At 45.5% G+C, this 22236-nt stretch overlaps 1 protein-coding gene across 4 annotated transcripts in view; it reads right to left on the bottom strand.

Annotated features, from left to right (window-relative positions):
- SLC49A3 (solute carrier family 49 member 3) overlaps positions 1-22236 on the bottom strand; it is a 684087-nt gene that overhangs the window by 259395 nt on the left and 402456 nt on the right. For all 4 annotated transcript variants that reach the window (XM_069630598.1, XM_069630601.1, XM_069630599.1 and 1 more), the window contains one exon: positions 8790-8942. In XM_069630598.1, coding sequence (XP_069486699.1) covers positions 8790-8942 — 153 coding nt within the window. The remainder of the gene's footprint in view (positions 1-8789; positions 8943-22236) is intronic.

Here is a 22236-nt window from a genome sequence, read left to right as displayed (position 1 = left end):
TTCTTATTTTCAGTTGTGAACACTTTCTTTGCCAATATCAGGTTGAAGACATTTCCTTGCACACCTTCAGTTATTGACATCCTGCCACAGACTTAGCCTTAGTTTTTGTTTTTTAGGTATGGAAACTCCTCTTTAGAATAGGGTCAGGGGCATTTTCCCAACCCATTTTCATTTCATAAAAGTCTTTAGCCACAAAATGACAACCTTGTGTCCGACTGTCATTGCGGACACCTCAAACAAGCTAGTGATAAGGTAAATGGGTTAGTAAGAAAACACAGGCCGTAAGTGAGAGGATCACTTTCAAATCCCAGTCTTTATTTGCCTATACAAAAGGAGAAGTTAATAGGTAGCTGATGGAGCAAACCAATAGATACACATTTGTATCAATTGTTTACAATCCCTGATCACTTCAAGAGAAGGGTAACAACCTACGGGATCCTGTGTTAAATTCTGCATAGCAAATAAGTTGAAATAGTTATTTCACATAGTATCAGAATCTTCTAATTCTTGGCGAAGATGGAGGTGGCAAGGTGGATTCTGACCGATGAGGTCCGACTGAAACACATTTAGACAATGTTTTAATTATGCTTTCAACTTGTCTTTAAATTGGAAGTCAATCATACTATAAATGATGTGATGTTTAATGTAAAAACAAATGCTTTTTCGACTATGGCTGTAATTGATTATGCACAATTATAGCAAAACAAAAGAGGTGATGGATGAAAGGCTTTGAATTCATCTTTACCTCTGGCATTGCTCTGGTCAACCCCCCCAGACCATGGTTCTTATACTGCCAAGCCATTATCGAAAGAGAAAAGACCATAAAAAATTCAGGCTTGATACCACCCTAAAAGGGGCAGTTCAGCCTGAACTGCTCGGTCACATCTCTTACGCACGAGACCACAAGCAACCCCATACATGTTTCAGCCTCATTGGGTGTCATCAGTGAGGTGTACCTTGGGTCTCTAAGCGCAGCATATGCATGCCCAGACCCAAGCTACACCTCACTGTTGACATGTTCACAATTAACCTCTCTACAATTAGCTTTAACCAGATCATATGCACACAGATTTATGTTGGCAGTACCAAACTTTCAATACAACTTTACGATTGGTGAATACAGTCCTGCCATACAGAATAAGGACAAAGAATAAACTGGCAATCCATTCTACAGAAAAGAATATCTCAGACTGGAATCGCAAACTGAAACTATGTCAATGTGAGGCTAAATGGATTGCATATCTGTACAATGATGGATTCTGAACTTTATGTATTTTTGGGCAGTTTCATTTTTACTTATCGAGTGATCGACTATATATATATATATATATATATATATATATATATATATATATATATAATACATTACTCACCGTAATCGTATTTCTGATGCTTGTATCTGCTTAAATTCACATGCTGTGAATAGGCCGACATCTAGTGGAAGCTGCAGAGTATTACAGTTTGTTTTTCGAAACTCGAAAAAGGGCATCGACACAGGGCATGCCAGTAATACTATCCCTAGTGTGACGTCCACTGTACCCATGATCCCTCACGCGTCTAGGACCCTCAGATTGTATTTTTTCTGACATGAGGTAGCATGAGGAGTAGCGTGAGTACAGATAATCCAAGCAGATAGATAGAAAGGTAAGACTACAAGCATCCATGCGCCTTCTCTCAGAGGGGAGGAAGGGTGGGTTGCATGTGGATCTAAGCAGATACAAGCATCAGAAATACGATTACGGTGAGTAATGTATCCCTTCTGGGGCTTGTGGAATCTGCTTAGATCACATGCTGTGCATAGATTAGCGAGCAGTACCTGAAGAAGGAGATGGGATGTGAGAAGGGTCATGAGCAAATAAATGTCTTAGAACCGCTTGTCCCACTTGTGCATCTGTCTTGGAATGAGTGTCAATGCAGAAGTGCTGAGTAAAAGTGTGAATAGAGCTCCAGGTAGCTGATTTGCAAATGGTGTCAAGGGGTACATTTGCAATGAAAGCCAGAGTGGCCCCAATGCCTCTTGTAGAGTGGGCCCTAGGCGTGAAAGGCAGAGTTTTATCAGAAAGTGAGTAACACAGCTGGATACAGTTAATAATCCACTTAGAGATGGCACCTTTAGAGACGCGATCCCCCTCTCTGCCTGTAGCTACAGAGACAAACAGCTGATCTGTTTTCCTTAGCGGTCTGGTCTTGTTTACATAGTAGAGGACCGCCCTACGCACATCTAGTGTGTGTAGTTTCACCTCAGCCGAGCTTTGTGGGTCTTGGAAGAAAGCCGGAAGCTCGATGGACTGGTTCACATGGAATTTTGAAATAAACTTAGGTGAGAACCTAGGGTGTGTGCGTAAAAGCAGTTTATCTTTATAGACAGTAAAGAAGGGATCTTGCACTGACAGAGCCTGAATTTCACTGACTCTTCTTATAGATGTAATTGCTACTAAAAAGGCCGTTTTGTAAGTCAGGTGTTTGAGACTGCTTTTGTGCATGGGCTCGAATGGGGGGCCCATGAGCTTAGATAGCACCACGTTAAGGTCCCATCCTGGTGGTGGGTTAGAAATAGGAGGGTGAAGTCTCTTTACTCCTTCCATGAAGGCTTTAACTACTGGTACTTCCCACCATGACACCTTGTTATGGGAAGTGGTGTATGCTGACAGGGCTGCCAGGTGTACCTTCAGTGAGTTAAAAACCAGTCCTGGATCCAGCAGGTGGAGCATGTATGTAACAACAGTGGACGGAGTGCAATCAACTGGGTTGATTTGTTTATTCTGGCACCAGATAACGAATCTCTTCCATTTGTCAAAGTAGCAGTGCCTCGTGTTAGGTTTCCAAGATTCCTTTAGGACGTCCATACACCTCTGTGGTAAATTGAGATGTCCGAACTCTATGACCTCAGGAGCCGTGCTGCCAGGTTCAGTGAGTTGGGTTGAGGATGCACTATTTGACCTTGGTGCTGGGACTGTAGGTTGTACCAGCCCGGAAGTTTGATGGGTTCACACACCGCCAATCTGCATAAGTGTGGGAACCACGGTTGTCTTGCCCACATGGGAGCAACTAGGATGAGCGTCATCGATTCTCTGTTCATCTTGTTGACCACCTTCCTGATTAGAGGAGTTGGTGGAAAAGCGTACGCAAACATCCCTAACTAGTTCATCCACAGGGTGTTCCCCTGGGAGTCTGGTTGGGGGGAACCTGGATGCAAATCATGGGCATTGTCTGTTTTCGTAGTGGCGAATAGGTCTATAGTGGGGAAACCCCACTGGGAGAAGATCTCTTCTACGACTTCTCTGTGTAGACACCATTCGTGTTCCTCTGGGAGGGGGTCTCTGCTCAGAGCATCCGCTAGGGAATTGAGATCCCCTGGAACATGTTGCGATGACAGGAAGATGTTCCGTCTGAGTGCCCATATCCAGATTTTCTGGGCAAGCTTGGACAGATTTGCCGACTGAGTACCTCCTTGCTTGTTGAGGTAGAAAATGGATGTAGTGCTGCCTGTCCGGATTTGCACTGACAGATTTAACAGGTAGGGCTGAACGCTTGAAGTGCTCTGAATACTGCCAGAAGCTCTAACAGGTTGATGTGATTCTTGGCCACTGAGTGCGACCAGAGACCCTGAGCTGTGTGGTGGAGATGGTGAGCTCCCCACACTGTCAGGCATACATCGGTTGTGACTACCGCCTGTATCTCGGGATCATAAAAGGGTTTCCCCTTGGACAGATTCTCTCTTGTCCACCAGTGAAGGCTTTGTACAAGTGTTGGCAAAACGACCACTAGATCGTCCCACTGACCACTTGCCTGAGACCACTGTTTCGCCAACCATTCCTGCATGGGACGCAGGCGCGCGTGGGGGACCAGGTAAATACATGACGCCATCATGCTCGGCAAACGCATTGCTTTGCGTACCGTTATCTGGCGACCAAACTGATTTTGCGGAAATAGCAGCAGTATATTCTGAATTCTTTCCTCAGAAGGAAAGGCCAACCCCTCTTGAGTGTCTAGGATAGCTCCTAGGAACTGTTTGGATGTACTTGGCACCAGACTTGACTTTTTCTCGTTTATTGAGAAGCCCAATTCGAAGAGGAGGTCGATAGTCCTTTGAATGTTTGCTCTGCAAATTACTGGGGTCTCCCCCGTGATGAGCCAGTCGTCCAGGTAAGGGTACACAGGGATTGCCTCCCTGCGTAGGTGTGCTGCCCCCACTGCCAGTACCTTGGTGAATACCCTTGGAGCCGAAGCTATCCCAAAGGGCAGTACCTTGAACTGGTAGTGCGGACTGTCCACCTTGAAGCGCAAGTACTTTTTGTGCGCTGGGAACATGGAAATATGAAAATAGGCATCTTTCATGTCCAATGTTGCCATGTAATCCCCCTTTTTTAGGCGGGGGATTACCTCCTGGAGAGTAGTCATGCGAAACTTTTGGGGCTTGACATACTTGTTTGCAGGCCGTAAGTCCAATACTGGGCGCATTGTCAAATCTTTTTTTGGCACAAGGAAGTAAGTTGAATAAATACCCTTGTTTACCTGGTGTCCCGGGACGAGTTCTATCGCGTCCTTTGCTAGCAGATTAACAATCTCCTCGAGGAGGATCTTCTGGTGGTCCAAGGAATGTATTTTCTGTCGTGGAGGATGGTTTCTGGGATGCTCTAACAGTTCTATGCAGTACCCTGCGGATACTGTGGACAGCACCCATCTGTCTGATGTGATCCCTTCCCAAGCTTGGGTGAAGTCGGAAATGCGTCCCCCTACTGGGGTTGTGTGAGAAGGGACCCGGAACGGAGAGTCACTGTTTTGGTGGAAGCGTGTCGCCTCCTCTACCGGGGCTGCCTCTACCATTTCCACGTCCTCTTTTATTACCCCTGCCCTAACTCTGGGTAGACTGTTGGTTATTATTGCTCCACGGTGTACCCTGCCCCTGCGAATAGTTAGATCCTCTCTGGGAATTTTGGTCGCGTGGGCGACGAAAATTGCCATTCCCTCTCTAATTAGGGGGTTTATTGGTTAGTTGGCCTAGGGATTTGAGTGTTTCATACTCGTCCTTGGCATTTTTAAGCGCGTCCTTGATCGTCTTACCAAACAACAGATCTGGCTCCACCGGTTTATCTAACAATGATGCTTGGGTTTCAGCTTTTAATCCAGACTGCCGTAACCAAGCGTGTCTCTTGATAACAGTTCCTTCTGCTATTAATCTGCCGGCGTTATCCGCGGCATCAAAGGTTGCTTTTAAAATGCAACCGGACACGGCTCTTCCCTCCGCCGAAACTCGTGCCAACTGGCTCTTTAAGGGTTCTGGGGCGGAGTCTATGAGTGCCGCGACTTCTTCCCACTGATGGCAGTTGTAGCTGGCCAACAGGGTGGTGGAGTTGGCAATCCTTGCCTGGTAGGCGGAAGTGGAGGCTACTTTCCTGCCCAAACCATACAGTTTCTTGATCTCCTTGTCGGGAGGAGCTTCGGACGATGACAAGGGTGTTCCGGCCCTCTTACGGGTGTTTGTAACAACCAGGGAGTCCGGCTTCAGATGCCCCCTTTATATACAGTGGGTCTGATTGGGCTGCCCTGTAAAGTTTCTCAATCCTGGGGTTCACTGCTCTGGTGAGGCTAGGATTTCCGAGTGAAGGGTCTATTCTCCTCTGAATAGACTTCAGGATAGGGATGGCCTGAGCAACAGGCCTCCTTTCTCCCACTAACTCCTGGGCGAAGTCCCTCTCCTCTTGAGCACCCTGGGTGTCAATGTGGAAATGTTCAGCTGCTCTAGACAGAACTTCTTTCAGGAGGGGTTGGTTGTCGACAGGGGAGTCGGTAACCGGGGGTTCCTTCTCTACCGGGGAATCTACTCTGTAGGTTTCTGGGTCATCCTCATCCTCTTCTTGGTCCTCATCATCCCCATAGTAGCCCGTACCATTTTGTTCTTCCAACATGCCCAAATCTGGATCCTCACAAAAGGATGTCTCTCCTTGATACTGAGAGTAGGGCTGTACATAGAAGGGGTCCGAAGACCATGTTGGTGTTTCAAACCGGGACTTTTTACTTGGAGGTATAGGATCCTTACAGCCTGAGGGTGCTGACCCGTTGGGAGTATAAGAGAGAAAGTGTTCAGGGTTTTTTGCGTAAAAATCTGCCAATGATGACATCCTTGACATGACCCTGTCTATGTCATCACTAGACCATTCTCTAGAACTGGGGATGACTCTTTCTTGAAGTTTCTCTTACTTATCCTGACTAGACTTGGTGGTCTGAGCAGGGGTCTTTGTGATAGCAGAAGACTTGGACTTGTCTGTCTGTTTATGAGGAGTGGAGTGTTTTAAAGGTGTGGAAGTAGGCAGAAGCTGCTTCCTTTGTTGTTTTTCCCCCTACCCGTGAGTGGAAGAGTGTTTTCCCTGTTTTTTGGCCCCTTCTGAGCCTTTCGACGCCTGGCGTCGAGGTTCGGGGGTAGTGTCCCTATCCTTCGAGTGTAGGGGCTCGGGAGTCACCGTAACACGGTCTGCGGGCGCCGACTCCTGGAGCGCGGTCTGGGGATGGAAGTCGGCTTCGTCCTTCGACGATCGAACTTCCGTTACCTTGGGGAGCGAGGCACTCTTGGCAACAGTGGATAATTGCCTGGAGTCATGCGGCGATCTTGATCGAGAACGCCCAGAGGACGCCGATTCGGACCGTTCTGTATGTGCCTCTTTCCGAGAACTCGACGTGCGCGTCGAGTCCCGGTTGGACTTCATGTGTTTTGTGGAAGTGCTGTGGGAAGCGCTTGTGTCGCCGGGTGTCTTCCCCATAGCCGCCCTGCCGGACGACCTTCCGAGGTCGGGAACTTGCGCTCGGCTGTTTTTCGACGCCATAATGCCCTCACCATCCGAAAGCACGGCGTCGCTGCCATCGCTGAAGGTGCCCTCCGCTGCCATGGCCTCTTGACGCCTGGCGCGGTGGGCCCAACGTTTGATCGAACGGTCCTTAAGTGTTTTGGGTTTAAACCTACTACACGCTCTGCAGTTCGCCTCGGGGTGGTCCCTCGGCAAGCAGAGATTGCACGTGGCGTGCCTGTCGACCCAAGGGTACTTGCGGTTGCACTTGGGGCAGAATTGGAAAGGGGTACCCTCCATAAGCACCTTGTGGCAGCGGGCTTGTAAGTGTAGGAATATATAAGAATGTACCTATATACCAAAAGAGTGTAGAGTATGTCCACCCCCCACTCTCCCTACTTGCAGGGCCGAGGCCAGCGGCCTTCCAAGGCCCGGGCCGAGGCCAGAGGCCTTCCGAGGCCCAAATCCATCGTGCAGCTGTCCACGGTCGAATTCTTCTCCGGGCCGGCGTCGAGTGTGGAAGTTCGGTGACTCGACGTTGGGGGGGAGAAATGGGTAAATTTAACAATATTTAGCAATAGTATGGCTAAGGCCAGGGAACTCAGCGAAAGGCTTCCGACCAGTATGGCGGAAAAAAAACAATCTGAGGGTCCTAGACGCGTGAGGGATCATGGGTACGGTGGACGTCACACTAGGGATAGTATTACTGGCACGCCCTGTGTCGTCGCCCTTTTTCGAGTTTCAAAAAACAAACTAATACTCTGCAGCTTCCACTAGATGTCGGCCTATGCACAGCATGTGATCTAAGCAGATTCCACAAGCCTCAGATATATATATATATATGTATATATATATATATACACACATACACACTTCCCTCACATTCATGCTTACACTCCATAGGGTTCTGCAATATAGCTAAATAAGGTCACACGACGATACACTAGATCTTTTTGGTATACAATTTCTTGCACCTTGGACTGGGTTTGCTCAATGATCTCCACCCCTTTTTCTTGCATGATACAGGGTAGCAACTGTTACAAAGGAGTCAGCCAATCAGTTTGCTCAGATGGCTGGATGAATCCAAAAATGAAGGCTGCTCCCCTGTGTGCCTCTCACTGTAGTCTTCTCCCCACCCTCAGCCCATCACCCCGCCGCCTACCACCCTCTCCCTGCTCCCATTAAACCACTGGCCCTTGCAGCAGTTGCCACCTCACACCATCATTGTCCCATGAGACCAGCAGGACCCACCACCACTCCTGTTTCAATGATGAAGATTCAGTTGGTTCACATTTCCCTTAAAAGAAAGGGCAAAAACCAATTTTCCTTTTGTCAAAGAGAATCATTTTTCATTAAAAACAGACATTAGCACTGTGTGCATGGTGGCGGGCTGCCAAAAGTTTTAATGGCCACTGGAGTACTGGGGACTTAACCTGCCTACAATGGCCCTAAGACTTTGGTAAAGGCCCTCATGGTTAACATAATATTATTCCTTTTGTTTAACATTCTTTCAATAAAGGAATTGATCCTACTTACTTGTTTACTTTGTGCATAATTGAATGTTCTCTCCCATGAGCAGTAACTCTTTCTTCCTCACAGTATTTTTTCTATCTTTATTGTGAATTGCACTTTAATCCAGGATATACAGCGCCATTTTACTCATCAGTTCTGTTCACTTAATGGCCTTGAAGAAGCGCGTATGCCTGAGAAACATCCCACTCTTCTCGACTACCTTGTAATAAAGAAGCAATTCTTTGGTTGGAGACACAGGGCATCTATTCTTCTGGTTAATAAATTGGTCATTAAAATAAACAATAGCAACAGAATTACTTTCACAACTCTCCACATTTCTAGAACATTACAGTTTAAAGAAATCACAGTAGACAATTCTATTCACCAGTGAAAATGATAATAAGCGCATCAACATGAATACAACTTTCCACTACCACTCTACTGTTCCTGAAAACTCCTTCATAAGTATGAGCAAATGCAATACAGGGAACTCACCAATGCAAATGCGATGCTTGCAAGCGCTGCCATAGCGAAACAAATCTTTATTGCTTCTGTAAAGTTTTTGGTCCTGTCAATGTACAGCCCCAGCAAGAAAGCACCCAGAATCCCAACGCCGATGAAGAGGGCCCCGCAAAGTCCTGCAAATAACTGGAAAAGAAAGACATGATCAACTACACAATTTGTAACTGCAAAATCCTAAAACATTTCACTTTTTTCACAAATACCACAACTAAGTACCTATTTGTAGTTATTTGATAAAGGGCCTTTATCACTCAGAGGAGGAATGTAAAAAGGGCTTTTATTTGTACAACACCACAAAGGAGTAAACTGGAGTAACCTAAAGCACCATCAAAAGCCTGCTGTGATACAGTGTCACCTCTTTGCTTTGATTCAAAATGACAGGGATTCCAGAACCCTTTCTGACAGTCTTCTGCAGTGAAATTCCTGGGTACACCTCTTGGTCTTCTCTAACAGCCGTTGACATAAAAGTAGTTTCTCTGCAGTACAGAACTGGCGCCACAACAATTCCCTTACTCCATCTTCCCGAAAGTATCTGGTAGAAGACTCGTCAGCTTCCCCTGCTAAGATTTTGCCACACTGACCTCATTCTCAGTGTGATATATACTCCTTCTGGCCTTCCTGCTTCAAGCTCTTTCCTCCTCCCGCCTCTATACATACCTTGGACCATCTGGTCCTCCCCACGCTTTCCTGATCAAACTAACAGTTCTCTAGGCTCCGGCTCCTGTCTCCAATTCAACTAGTTTTCCGAAACCTAATTTTGCCGTTTCTCAAACACCGGCTGATATTTCTGCCCCTCCATACTTACTCCAATTGACTCCTTCACCTCCAAACACCTCTCCAGACTCTCCTCTCTAACCCTTGTAATGTTCTCAATTTCACTCCAACCTCCTACCTCCCACACCAACGTCTGTGAGCTTTGCAGCTTTACGTTCCCCTCCCACTAGGTTGGACTCCTCCGGTTCTGCACTGGTGTCCTCAAAAAAATGAAGGTACGGATTGGCTCCCCATCAACTACTTACCTGAACTCTTCTGGGATTTAGGGGACGACCGGGGGGCAGACCAGGCCTTCACCTGGCCTAGCTGCGATCTTGGATGCCACTTCCCTTTTCAGGTTATGTAAGCTTACTGTTTGCAGAAGCAAGGGGGCTGTGTCCTTTCCGGTTTTTGAACCAAGTGTGAAAAACTGATTTGACAATCCTTCAAAACCCTTTGAATGTTAAAGAACGGTTCATGCTCAATAGAATTGCTAGTTTGAGACTCCCATGAAGGAGGGCTATGCCTGTAGACAATGGACAGGTAATTTTGTATCGTTTGCAGGCTGACGGCTGCTAGAAAACTGCAAACTGCTAACAATGTAATTTGCGCAAGAACTCAGAGGCTTGGAGAGAATCTCTCTGGGTCTTTGTAGCGTTTTCCTCACTGCTGTGGGATTTTTTTTTTTTTCCACCAGAATAGAGATCATTTTTGAAGTGTGCAAAAAACAGCAAACTAACAACATTGCAGTTTGCTTACAAAGTCTTCTGGTCATTTATTATTCATTTATTTTATTACATTTGTTACACGCCCAAACCCTGGAGTATCACGGCGTTTTGGCATAGATTAGGAGTATCAATACATGCATGTGAGTGAACAGTGATAGAGGACATTAGTTGCATAGAATTTTAGAAAACATAGATTGAAGCAATACAACAGTCATAAATATTTACAGTGATAGAAAAAGATATTGTTGAATAGTCTTTTAGCATACATTGGTTGGAACAGTACAACAGTCAAGTGATTGCATGTTATGGAGCATGCCTCCGATAAGGAAGCGTCTATCTGGCCCTAGGAGGCAGACTGGTGTTGATCAATGTGTCAGTTAACTAAAATTGGTTAAAGAACCAAGTTTTTTTGTCGTTTTTTGAAACAATGGAAGGATTCCTCTTTTTGGATATTTAATGGGAGGGAATCCAGTGTTTAGGGGCCATGACTCGGAAGCTGCTGTCCCCTGCTCTAGTAGTTTTATAGTGAGGAACCTCAAGGAACGCATTGTTATTGGATCTCAGCAATTTGGTGGATTCTTTTTTGCTTATAGCATTATTCATGTAGATAGGGGCTTTTTGGCAAGGCATTTGTGGGTGACACAGTGTTTTAAAGATGATTCTGGCCCTAATGGGTAGCCAATGGGTCTCCCTCCTTATGTTAGAGATATGGTTGGACTTTTTTATTCCTAGGGCTGCACGTAATGCTTTATTTTGCATTAGTTGTAGTTTGCTTAGATTGGTGTTGAATGTACCTAATAATAGGGTGTTGCAATAGTCCAACTTCGATAAAATCAGGCCCTGGCCAAGGTAATGCAATTTGTGGGAGTGAAGAACTGGCGGCTTAAGGTAATCAGTTTAGAAGTATATGAGGTGGATGACTAGAGTGCACTTACATGTTTAGCCATGGTAAGATTAGCGTCTAGGTACACTCCTAGAGTTTTTACCTGTTTATGTACTGGGATCAACCTACCGTCGATATTGATTGATTGATGAATAGTCTGGGTGGGGGGGCACAGATTTTAGTTTGAGAGCCCACGATGAGAATCTCGGTCTTCTCATTGTTAAGGCAAAGGCTATTCAAAGCCATCCAATTCTGGATTATGGCATACATTTTGTTGATGGTCAAAGTGTCCTGGTCGTAGTTACCGGAGATTGGTATGAGGATCTGGGTGTCATCTGCAAAGTTGGTGTAGAGCATTATACAGAGTTGGTGAAAGACATGACCCTTGGGTACCCCGATGGGGACTGGTATGGGGTCACCGGCTTCTTTACCAATGGAGACGCTGGATGTACATTCGGCTGGAAAGGATTTTACCCATACGGTGGCATTTTTAGAGACGTTAAAATCATTAGCTAGGGTAGTGTATCATGATCCACAAGGTCAAATGCTGCGGATAGGTCTAACAGCAGTAGTATGCAGAGTTTCCCCGAGTCCCTGATGGTATCCATTTGGATTTTCAGGTCAAGGAGTGCTGTTTCCGTACTGTGGTTAGGCTTGAATCCAGATTGTCTGGCTCAGAGGAGTTGGTTTTGTTCAAGGTGGACTTGTATTTGTGAATAAGCTATTTTATCAATGATCTTAAAAAAGAATGGAACCGTTATTATTGGTCGGTAATTGGTGGGCACTGCTGCGTCGAGAGCTGGTTTCTTCAGAAGTGGGGCAACCCAGGCTTCTTTAATGCTGGCTGGGACTATGTTTGTGTTAAAAGAGGCATTAACAAAATTGGCAATCATGAGAGGTGTGAGGGTGGAAGAACATAGTTTAACTAAGTGAGCTGGGAAGTTGTCCCCTTTGCAGTTAGAGGCTTTTAGTTTGGAGAGTGTCTGTCACTCATTCTTGGGTCACTGGGGTGAAGTGGAATAGCAGGTTAGCATTCTCATTGGATTTTGTGATGGTGGTATTGTTCAAATTTTTTTCAGCTAATATTTTTCTTTTAGTATCTATTTTCTTTTGAAGCAATGCAATTTTAGCGGCTAGCGCATCTTGAATGATGGTGCACCATTCTTTGCTGGAATTAGCTGGGGTGATGACTGGGGTAGGGTTTTCCAATTCTCTGACAATGGAAAAGAGCTCTTTTGAATTTGACGCAGCATTGCAGATGCGAGTGTTGTATGCATTAGCTTTGTGAGTAATAATTGCCACTTTGTACAGTTTGTTGGCGGCTTTAAAGGCATTAGCGGAGTCTGGAGTGGGGGATTTTTATGGATATGTTCCATAGATCGTTTATTTCGCCTTAGTGAAACTAGCTCGTCGTTAAACCAAAAGCACGTTCTCCTGTCGGCGCATCTTGTTTTGGTTGTTAAGGGTGCTGCTGAGTCAGAAGTGGAGGTGAGGCATTTATGGTAGGTGTCTGCAAGGAGACAAGTGTTACCACTTACGTTCAAATTAGATGCTAGCGCTTTACTAAGGATGTGGGCTACGTTCTCAGCTGTAAGCTTGCAAATATTTCTGGTTTCAAAGGTATCCACTGTTTAGGTTTTGGGAGAGAATATCTCTTTGCAAGTAAGGGTAAAATGTACACTATGGTGGTCAGTCCAATCGAGTGGTGTGATGGACTCAATCGCTAATGTAGCATTAAGTGAAAGTATCCAATCAAGTGTTCTACCCTTGATGTGGGTGGGAGCATTCACAAGTTGTGTGAAATTCATCTTTAAGTGCAATGTGTAGGGCTTCTGCATTGTTATCATGCTTATCATTAAAACCTGGATTAAGGTCACCAAGAATGATACATTTGGTATTAGGTTTGATGAATGGAGCTAAGAGTATTGGTATGTCTAGGTCTGGATGGGAATTGGTATAGGGCGATCTGTAGATCACCATGAAGTTAATAGTGGTTTTCTGTTCGTTTGCAAGTTTAGCTAGGAGAAGTTCGTAGCCTTCTATATCTTCGAGAGGGCAGGATCTTAACTGTAAGTTAGTTTTCGCTATGATAGCTACACCACCTCCTTGAGAGTTGAGTCTATCGGTCCTAAGGATGATGTAATCAGGTGGGATGGCGAGAGTTAGCAGTGGTCCAGATGCTTAGTGAAGCCACGATTCAGTGACTATCAGGAGGTCCAAATGTTGTTCAATAATGAGGTCATGTATCTCAATGGCGTGGGCTCCTAATGACAGAGCATTGATAAGGGTACCTTTAAGATTGACTCGAGGCTCGGTTTCTGGTGCAGTGGTGGTGGTGGTAGGAGTTTTGTCATTAGAGGGACTTGAAGATGGTTTGGTGGTCACTTGCGCAGGTATCATGTGATGTTTGTTGTAAGAGTAGCGGTTAGGCTTAGGTTGTTTGGTCGTCTCCAAGACTGAGTTAAGGAGGCAAGGGTGCATTTTGGTGAGTGATCTTAGTCGATAAAGTCTAGTGTTGCCCTGAATAGGATAAGAATGTGTGTCATCCGTAGTATTTGGCATGTATTTGGGGGCCGTCATGTATGAGGACGTAGTGGGAACTGGAATACTATGGCTTCTAATAGCTCTTCGGAAATTGGCATAGCCCTGGATGGGTGAAAACGGTGAAGTGGTGGATAACAATGGAGTGTGGCAGGGGATGGGGTGATGTCGGTAGCATCCCAATCAAGTGAGGCCATTTCTATAGCTGGTGAAGGAGCTACCTGTGCAGGGTAGATCATTTTGTACAGCACAGTATGGGAACATGGTAGCGAGTAGCCAACCTAACATGACTGTATATACATGTAAAAATAATGGGCATGTGCACCAATAGTCACAGTAATAGTTAGCAGATGCAAGATTTGGAAAAAACACAGGGCACTAACCGTACAATCACAACACTGTAAAGGAGTGCAATAATAGCACAGTGGCTACAGTGGTAACAAATACATTATTGTTATGGTGTTTGCAGTGAATCAATGTTCAAAATTACTTGGGTAGCAAATAAACACAAAAAAATGCAATGGGCACCTGGTACTGACGTAACAGTGGTAATAGTTAGACATTGGAGTAAACTAGGTGCCTGGTATCAGCGTAACATGTAGAACGTATAACTATTTGTACCTGGTATCTGTGTGTCGATGTCATCAAGGCATTTGTTTTTATTCTTGGGGATGTCTGGTTAGTGGAAGCTTTATGCTCTTATGAGTCAGAGGCGCTCAACATTCTTTATACAGTGGAAACAGTTACAGTGGTCTGGCTGCTGCCTGTTGCAACCATCAGTGGGTGAAGGGAGCATGACATCCAGGGCTCAGAATGCACCTAGAGGTGCTGTAAAGTCCCATATCAAGGGGTGAGTCCCAGGCTGGAGAAAACTAAAAGGGACTACATATCCCAACATTCCTACAGTATGATCATCATAGACCAAGGGGTGGAACATTAAGAAAACGCACGTTAAGATTAATTGGGTGGAATTAAATAGTCATTCACTTATAATAATAATAGTCATTCACTTACTGTGTGAACCTACACATTCACTAATAGCATACACCAGAAGGCACCTGGGCTGAAGGCAGACACCACTGAGTTTCCAAGTTGGTGCTAAGAACCATGCATACCTTTTAAGTCTTTCAGTGAAACCCACAGACCCCACTTTCCAATTGTCTAATCCCATTCTACATTGGATATTCACTTAAGGGGAGGCATTAATGGTCCCCATCAACAGGCCACTCAGCAAAAGGTCAACCGAGTGCAATAGCAAAGAGTCAAAACAGAGAAAGCTTACAAGAAAGCTACACCCTTGTGGGTAAGAGGTCACTTCAGGCAGTTAGAAGGAGGCAGACTTGTCTATTGCTGCTGCATGTTTGGAAGTGATACTGCTGCCCAACATAATGAAGAGGAGGCCCCTTCCTCAGCACCCATGAGAGAAGGGGAAGGCCCACCTGGGATAACATGGTCCTATTGTTGGAGTTGGTGAAGCAGAGACACCTGAGCCTGAAGGATGGGAAGCAAGGCCCCAAGAAATGCATTCTGGGATTTTTAATCTGTAGTAGAGTAGGATTCTTTATTTTGGATTTAGAAAAGAGAAGAAATCCCAAAAAAGTACATCAAATGTTCATACAATATCACAACTTTTAAAGAGTACTGGCCAATCATTTAAAACAGAGGAAGATAATACATTTAAAAAAAGATTTCATAATAAGTTGATTTTAACAATTCTCAATGTAAAATGGATTAAAATTATCATAATTCATATAACACTTATCTTAACATCCATACCATTTAGATTGACTGTTACATAAGGGAGGAGGAAACTTAAAAATGCATACATCCATCCCGCCAATACTTCTCCATCAATTTTTCCATTTCACATAGTATCCAGGCTTTTCTAATAAATAAAGATAGATTCCATGCAACGGCAGGTGAGGCACCATTCAATAGATAGTACAGAGCAGGGCGGTACTGGCTAAAGCCTGTGTTTGCAAAGAGCGGTACTAGATATTTCTTCCACCATAGGTGATACGCCAGGCAAAAAAACTGAAAATAATCAAAGCCCTCAAAACCAATTTACTTTCTCTCTTAACAAGCTAAATTACACTAACTAGTCATTTCAGATTCCGACCCGATCTCCTAGCTAGGATTTCACCCAGTGCAATGCACCCAAATCGAGCTCTACTCGTAATAAGACCAATCAAGATACTTCTTTATTGAATTTGAGGTAATCATCAATTTTCTTTTCGTGGGTTTCAACAGTTCCCACGTCTCTCTATTGTCAATTATCCTGTAGTGAATCTGGTAGAAATAAGTGAAAACCGGTGAAAGGGATTGTAGGGGAGCCCCAAGACTTGTGAAAGTGATAGCTGGTCAGAAGGATGACATTTGAATGTTTGTGAAAGTGAAACTTGGTGGGGAGGCCGCCCGGTAAGCCCTAGACTGGTGAAGAGAAAGAGACATTCCAAAATCTTGATAGTAGAAACTTTAAAACCTAGTAAGATGAATGCCAGGTAGAATCTGACTATTAAAAGAAGAATCCTGGTGAAAAGGACACCAGAAGACTTTAGAGTTGGGGATCAAAAAGATGGTGGGAGAGAAGCAAAAATCCCGAGATTGGATGAGAAAAAAGTATAGGTTTCAATTCTGTTGATCTAAACACCACTGAGGTTCGGAACACCTGAACCCCCTCACTTTGTGTTGACCATCCCCAGAAATGTTTTACATAACTGTTCCGTTTTTTGTTGTTGTTATTTTCCCTAGATCCTACAGGTGTTTTTCCAACCCCATCCCGACACGATCTTTGAATAAAAGCTTGGTTGGACCTGAACTTGAAGTGCCTTGCTTGTAGAATTGCTCGGCCTAGACACATATGGTGTCAGAGTGGGTTTGGAAGATCTGATCCATTGCCCAACACATCTGGAAAACAAATATGGCTCCAACTATGGTTCAATTTAAGACTGGTCCCCGTTTCACCTAGGGGAAGACATGAGGAATACAGAGAGAAGAATGATCCACAACTGGCCTGAATTATTCCCCCTCCCGTCCCCACCAAGGCCTATACATCAACTGTTTCTCTTCGGAGACCAACGGGTTAACAGCTTTATAGCACTCATAAATACCTCGGAATAGAGAGGAAAAAAGGCACTGAAAGAATGATTTGCGATTGGTGCTTTAGTCACACTGCCATGATTATCTGGCTTAAACAGCAAACAATACACCATTCTTCAGTTGTAAACGCATAACTCCAGCAAAACATCTGAGCAATCTGGCCACGCTACATGTTTGTTTGACCCCTCGGAAGATCAAAATGGGAGGGTGGTGGATCAACTATAAAATTAGCTGTTACCCACCAAGAAGGGAATCCTGGAACAAAACCACAACAACCATCATACTGGCATTCTTGAAAGACCAGAAGGACAGAGGACCATGTTGGACGGAAAGACAAGGAGTCAACAGCCAGATCCTGCATGGAACACTGGAAAAACCAACAATGAAGACTGTGGGCTGGGCATCATGCCCAAGAAAGAGGCAGTCGGGCCAAGCTGGAGACCCATCAATGTTGGAGACCAGCAACAAAGACCACCCTGGGATAAGGATTTCTGAGAAGGCGACCAAGCTTTCTACATTACACCTCTAGAGGCCGTAAGATCTATGGCTGGCACCAGCAGAAGGAGAGATGGAGTAAACCTACCAGAACCAAGACTAGGGGCACTAACCACTGAAAATTCCAACCCAGATCCAAAGGTAGGGTCCCCACTCCGCATGGACGTATGGGATGGTTTCAAGAACACTGCCTGGAGAAACACCTACTGCCTGTAGAAAGATGACGGAGGACCTCAACCTGGAGCTGAAAGAGGTAGCCTGACTATTGGGAAATTATCCAAAAGTCCATATCCAAAACAGACATTGACAGAGTTTGAGGCATGTCGGTAGCCCAATCCAAAGGAAATTCTCTGACAACACAAGGGTTATGAGGCATACTCTAGAGTCCTCCGACCACAAGATGTGACACAAGAACACTTCAACAACTAGGTGAGGAAGGCTCTAGTCTGCACGTTGGAGGGAGGCCTTGTGCATAGCCTGGCCATATGGAACATCTTTTTTTTAACCAGAACCCAATCCACCAGAAAAGCCTTATCCAGTAGAAATGTCATCAGGAACAGGAACCCTGCTAGGATTAGCAGACCATTACCCTTATACTCCTGTGGTGGCCCTGGACATGCTGCCACATATTGTCCACTCAGCAGGTGGGAGAAGCCATTGAAGGGTGCCTGGTTCCAAATGCTTTACCAGGATGTACCAAGACCAGGTCACGGGAGAAAAACAAACCACGAAGAATAGCCACCATGAAGGAGGAGGTAAAGAAAGATCTTTAAGCTTCCACTAAATCCCTTACATCAGCAGAGAAGGAATTCCTGCAATCAGGGCAAGTAGATCATCAAGATGTGGAGTTACAGTTGCACTTAGGAACAAAGCTTTATGCCACCTGGCCAAAGTTCCTACATCCAAATTACAAGTGACCCATTGGAGGTTCCACATACAGTATATCCATTAAGAATAGAGCGATTACTCCACAAACAGGATACATGTCTTGATCAGGAACAAATACTGGGATATTCCTGTGGTAATTGTGTGCAACCCTCTCATATATCATTTCCTGGGGATCAGTTTCCCAAAATTCAACCACTAAATGAACAAACCTTTTAAGGCAAATTAGATTGGTCGTCCATGTTGCTCCATTTAACAGGCTATTGGCAGACTACATTGCCCAGTAGCCATCCGCCTTGGGAGGGGCCGTGTGCTTACCTTGCTCATAGAACACCTCATGCAAGAACACAGCTGTCCAAGGACGGGAACGAAAAACCATCCAAGAGAGTGAGACAGCGGAACACCACAGAGCAGCTGACAAGGAACGAGGGATTTCCAAGATGGTGCTGCATACAGTGGGGGGTGGGAGGGCTTAGAAACCTTGCACCCGGCATTCAGGCTAATGGGAATAAAGTAATTAAATAATAAATTAAGAGGAAATACGAGTATCAGGGAGTGCTATTAATCCCAGAGTATTGTCGCTGCTTGCATGGGGGAAGCACCTTCCCATGACCCCAGGGAGTTGAGGGCGCTACCCGATATTCCCCCGAGGGTGGTACTCGGAGGGTGGATCTCATGGGGAGGGACACCCTGCATGGGACCAGCGATGATAGCCTTGGGAAAACACAGTATTCACCCCGTCCATTGTTGTCCCCATTGTACTTACACCCCACTCAGTCACCTCTGGTCCCCCATACCTCTATCTGTCTCAGAACAGTAGAGGGTTTCATGACACATAATGGGAAGATTGAGGTTTACCCAGGTAAAATAAAATTCTCCACTGACACGAGGAAGACCAAACAAAGAAGCAAAAGCCCACCGCGGAACCAACACACACAGTGCAGCTTTCAAGAGGCAGCCTCAATCATAAAAAGGGAAGAAGCACTCTATAGAACGTCAAGCCCTCCCTGGAGGAGCAAGGAGAAGGAAAACTGTTCTGATGAGAAGGGGCTGTAGCCCAGTTTGCCTACTAGAGAGAGAGAGAGGAAAACATTGAGAACCGGTGTAGTACAGAGAGCTGGAAGAAGCTGGAGAGTTCTGCAATGGTGGAACCCAAGGTCAAACCCTCCCCCAAGGTTCAAGGAAGCTCTTCTGTGCGAGAGGAGGTTTCAGACCAGTTCACCTACCAGAAAGACAGAACCGCTGCAGACTCCATAACCTGTGAGAGTCGCCGAGAGCAGGCGAAGAGCCCGAATGACAGCCATGAGAGACCAGTGAGCATGCAGAGGAGTGATGGAGGACTGGAAAAGGCTGTTGGAGACCCTAGTAGGCAGAGAAATAAGAAATGAAGGGCCCGGGATCCACATCTGAAATTGAGTGGCAGTACCTGTTGGGGAGGGGGGGGGTCAGGTCACTAGGGCTGTCACATTCCCAGAGAAGGGAAATAAGGGTCTGTGACCCAGCCGCTAAACAGAGGTGCATCCAGAGCGTTCTTCCAAGAGACAGTACCTGGAAGGTTAGTGCACCAGGTCTGCTAGATTCCCAGAGACGGGAAAGAAGGGTATGGGATCCACCATGAGAAACTGAGTGGTACCCAGAGGCATCTACCTCGTGGCGATACCTGGGAGGTAGGTCCATCATGGATAGGGGAAATCCTAGTGTGGGACCCATATCCGTTTATTTGAAGTTGTTTTCTGAAGAGTAAGATGTGGCAGGATAGTGAACCAGACTTGATAGCATATTTGTGACTTGGAGATTGTCTTGTGAATAGAAAGGCCACAGTGAAACCTGGCAAGATGTTGAACCAGATTGGATACCACATCAGTGACCTGAAGATATGTTCGACACCGAGTTTATTTTTTAAGGAATAAAGTCTACGGTCAGGTCTGGCAGGCTAGTGAACCAGACCTGGTAGAAAAATTGTGAACTGAAGTGTGTACGGTGGCCTGGGAACTCTGATGTGTATATGTTGAAATGCACATTCAAGAAGTGAACGTGAAGTTAAAGATTCTTTTACAAAATTAAGCCTTGGAGTCTATACCCATGAATTATGAAGACACTCAGTTTCCTTTAGTTAGTTTAGAGTGTAAGGGACGGAAATAGGTTTGGATGGTGGACATTTTACTTTTACGGACATCCTGACAGAGTCCTTAGTATTTTTGTTCAGGTAGGGGAACCCTTCATAGTAATAGGGCAAAATAGGCTTTTCTTTTTCTTTCACTTTTATAAATAAAATAAAAAAGTTGTGCACATGTGTGCTTGCCCAGCTTCCTTCTGGGTGCCGCTCAGAAGAGTTTTAGCAGCTGTTTAACAAACAATTCCTACCTTCTCAAGAATTAATAAGGCACAAGCCACAGCAGTTACATGAAAACCAGTCTGTCACTTTGGACATTTTGTATTAAGATTCCTACCTCATTGTATCTGATGAAGACTATTTACATTACCCTACTGTAACTGTCGTAAATCTGCCCCCGTCTCACCTGGGATCGCTTCTTGCTCTGTTCCGCGGGAGGATTCCTCTTGTGGACAGATCAGGTCTTTTATAGACTCGCTCGAGTCTCGTCCGGCTGCAGAGCGCGTTCAGAGTTCCGGGAAGGCCGCTGTTCCAGGATGTCCAGGAAAGTAGGTAGCGGTCGCTAAGAATGGGGATTCCAGGAGTCGAATAGAGGGAAAGGGAGAAGGAAGGAGGAAGGAAACCAGGATCTTGGATAGAAGATTCGCCGAACAGCACACACAAGTCAAGTCACTACCTAATGATAGCGCTGAGACGCACAGGGCCGCGGCTAATTTATAGGACGTGCCGTGTGCGACGTGAAAGCTGGTGTGAGGCAAGTCGCTTGTTGCGGCCATGTTGGGAGTAACAAGGAATACAAGCCCCGGCGCGATAAGGACCAGGAGGTCCAGAAGGGGCAAGTTCTATGGGTCATGACAGCATGCCTCCTCCGAAGACCTGTTCCACCAGGTTTGCCCGGGTGTATGAGATGGAATCTTCTAAGCAGTCGAGGGATATTTAAGTTAGAAACTGGTTCCCAGGTTCTCTCGCTAGGAGGGTATCCTTTCCATTCAACCAGGTATTGAAGTCGACCCCGTTTATACCTGTAATCGCATATTCAGGACACTTCATATTCTAGCTGATCATTCACAACAACAGGACTGGGTCTGCAGGATTTTCGGGAGGATTGGAAGTAAGGTTTCAATAGGGAGGTGTGAAAGACTGGGTGTATTTTCTTCCAGGAATCGGGTAGCTTGAGTCGGAATGAGACAGGATTGACGACTTCCTTCATGGAAAATGGTCCATAGTACCGGGGAGCCAATTTATTTGGCCGTAGATGTCGGGGTAATAGTTTCGAGGACAACCAGACTTGATCACCAACAGAATAAGAGGGTGCTGGTCTTCTCTTGGAATCCGCATAGAGCTTAGTGCGTGTTTGGGCCTCTTTCAATTGTTCCTTGGCTTCCTTGTGAATGTTGATGAGAGTCTGTATCCAAGAGTCGAGAGTAGGTACTGGAGTGGGATGTGGAAGAACAGAAGGTAAAATGGACGGGTGAAAACCTTGACTGCAATAGAAAGGGCTGACCTTGAGTGCTGAATGGTTGGAATTGTTGTAGGCAAACTCGGCCAGGGGTATGAGGAGAGACCAGTCATCCTGAACGTTGGTGGCAAAACAACGAAGGTATTGCTCCAGAGTTTGATTTACACGTTCCGTGGCTCCGTTGGTGATCCCTAGAATACGACAGAGATGTTTCCAGAATTGTGAGACATATTGAGGTCCTCGGTCCGATATGATCTTGGAAGGAAGTCCGTGGAGACAGAAAATATGTTTCAGGAAGATTCCAGCAAGTTCTGATGAGGATGGTAGTTTATACAAAGGTATGAAATGAGCCATATCGGTGAACAAGTCTATGGTTACCATGATGGTCGTGTACCCTCGGGAAGGCGGTAACTCCACAATGAAGTCTGTAGCAATAAACTCCCATGGTCTTGTTGGCAGCGATG

This window comes from Ambystoma mexicanum, chromosome 6q, assembly GCF_040938575.1.
Source record: "Ambystoma mexicanum isolate Mex_15411 chromosome 6q, UKY_AmexF1_1, whole genome shotgun sequence".
NCBI lineage: Eukaryota > Metazoa > Chordata > Amphibia > Caudata > Ambystomatidae > Ambystoma > Ambystoma mexicanum.
The sequence above is the reverse complement of the archived record's forward strand: the minus strand, read 5'-3'. Positions and strand labels throughout refer to the sequence as shown.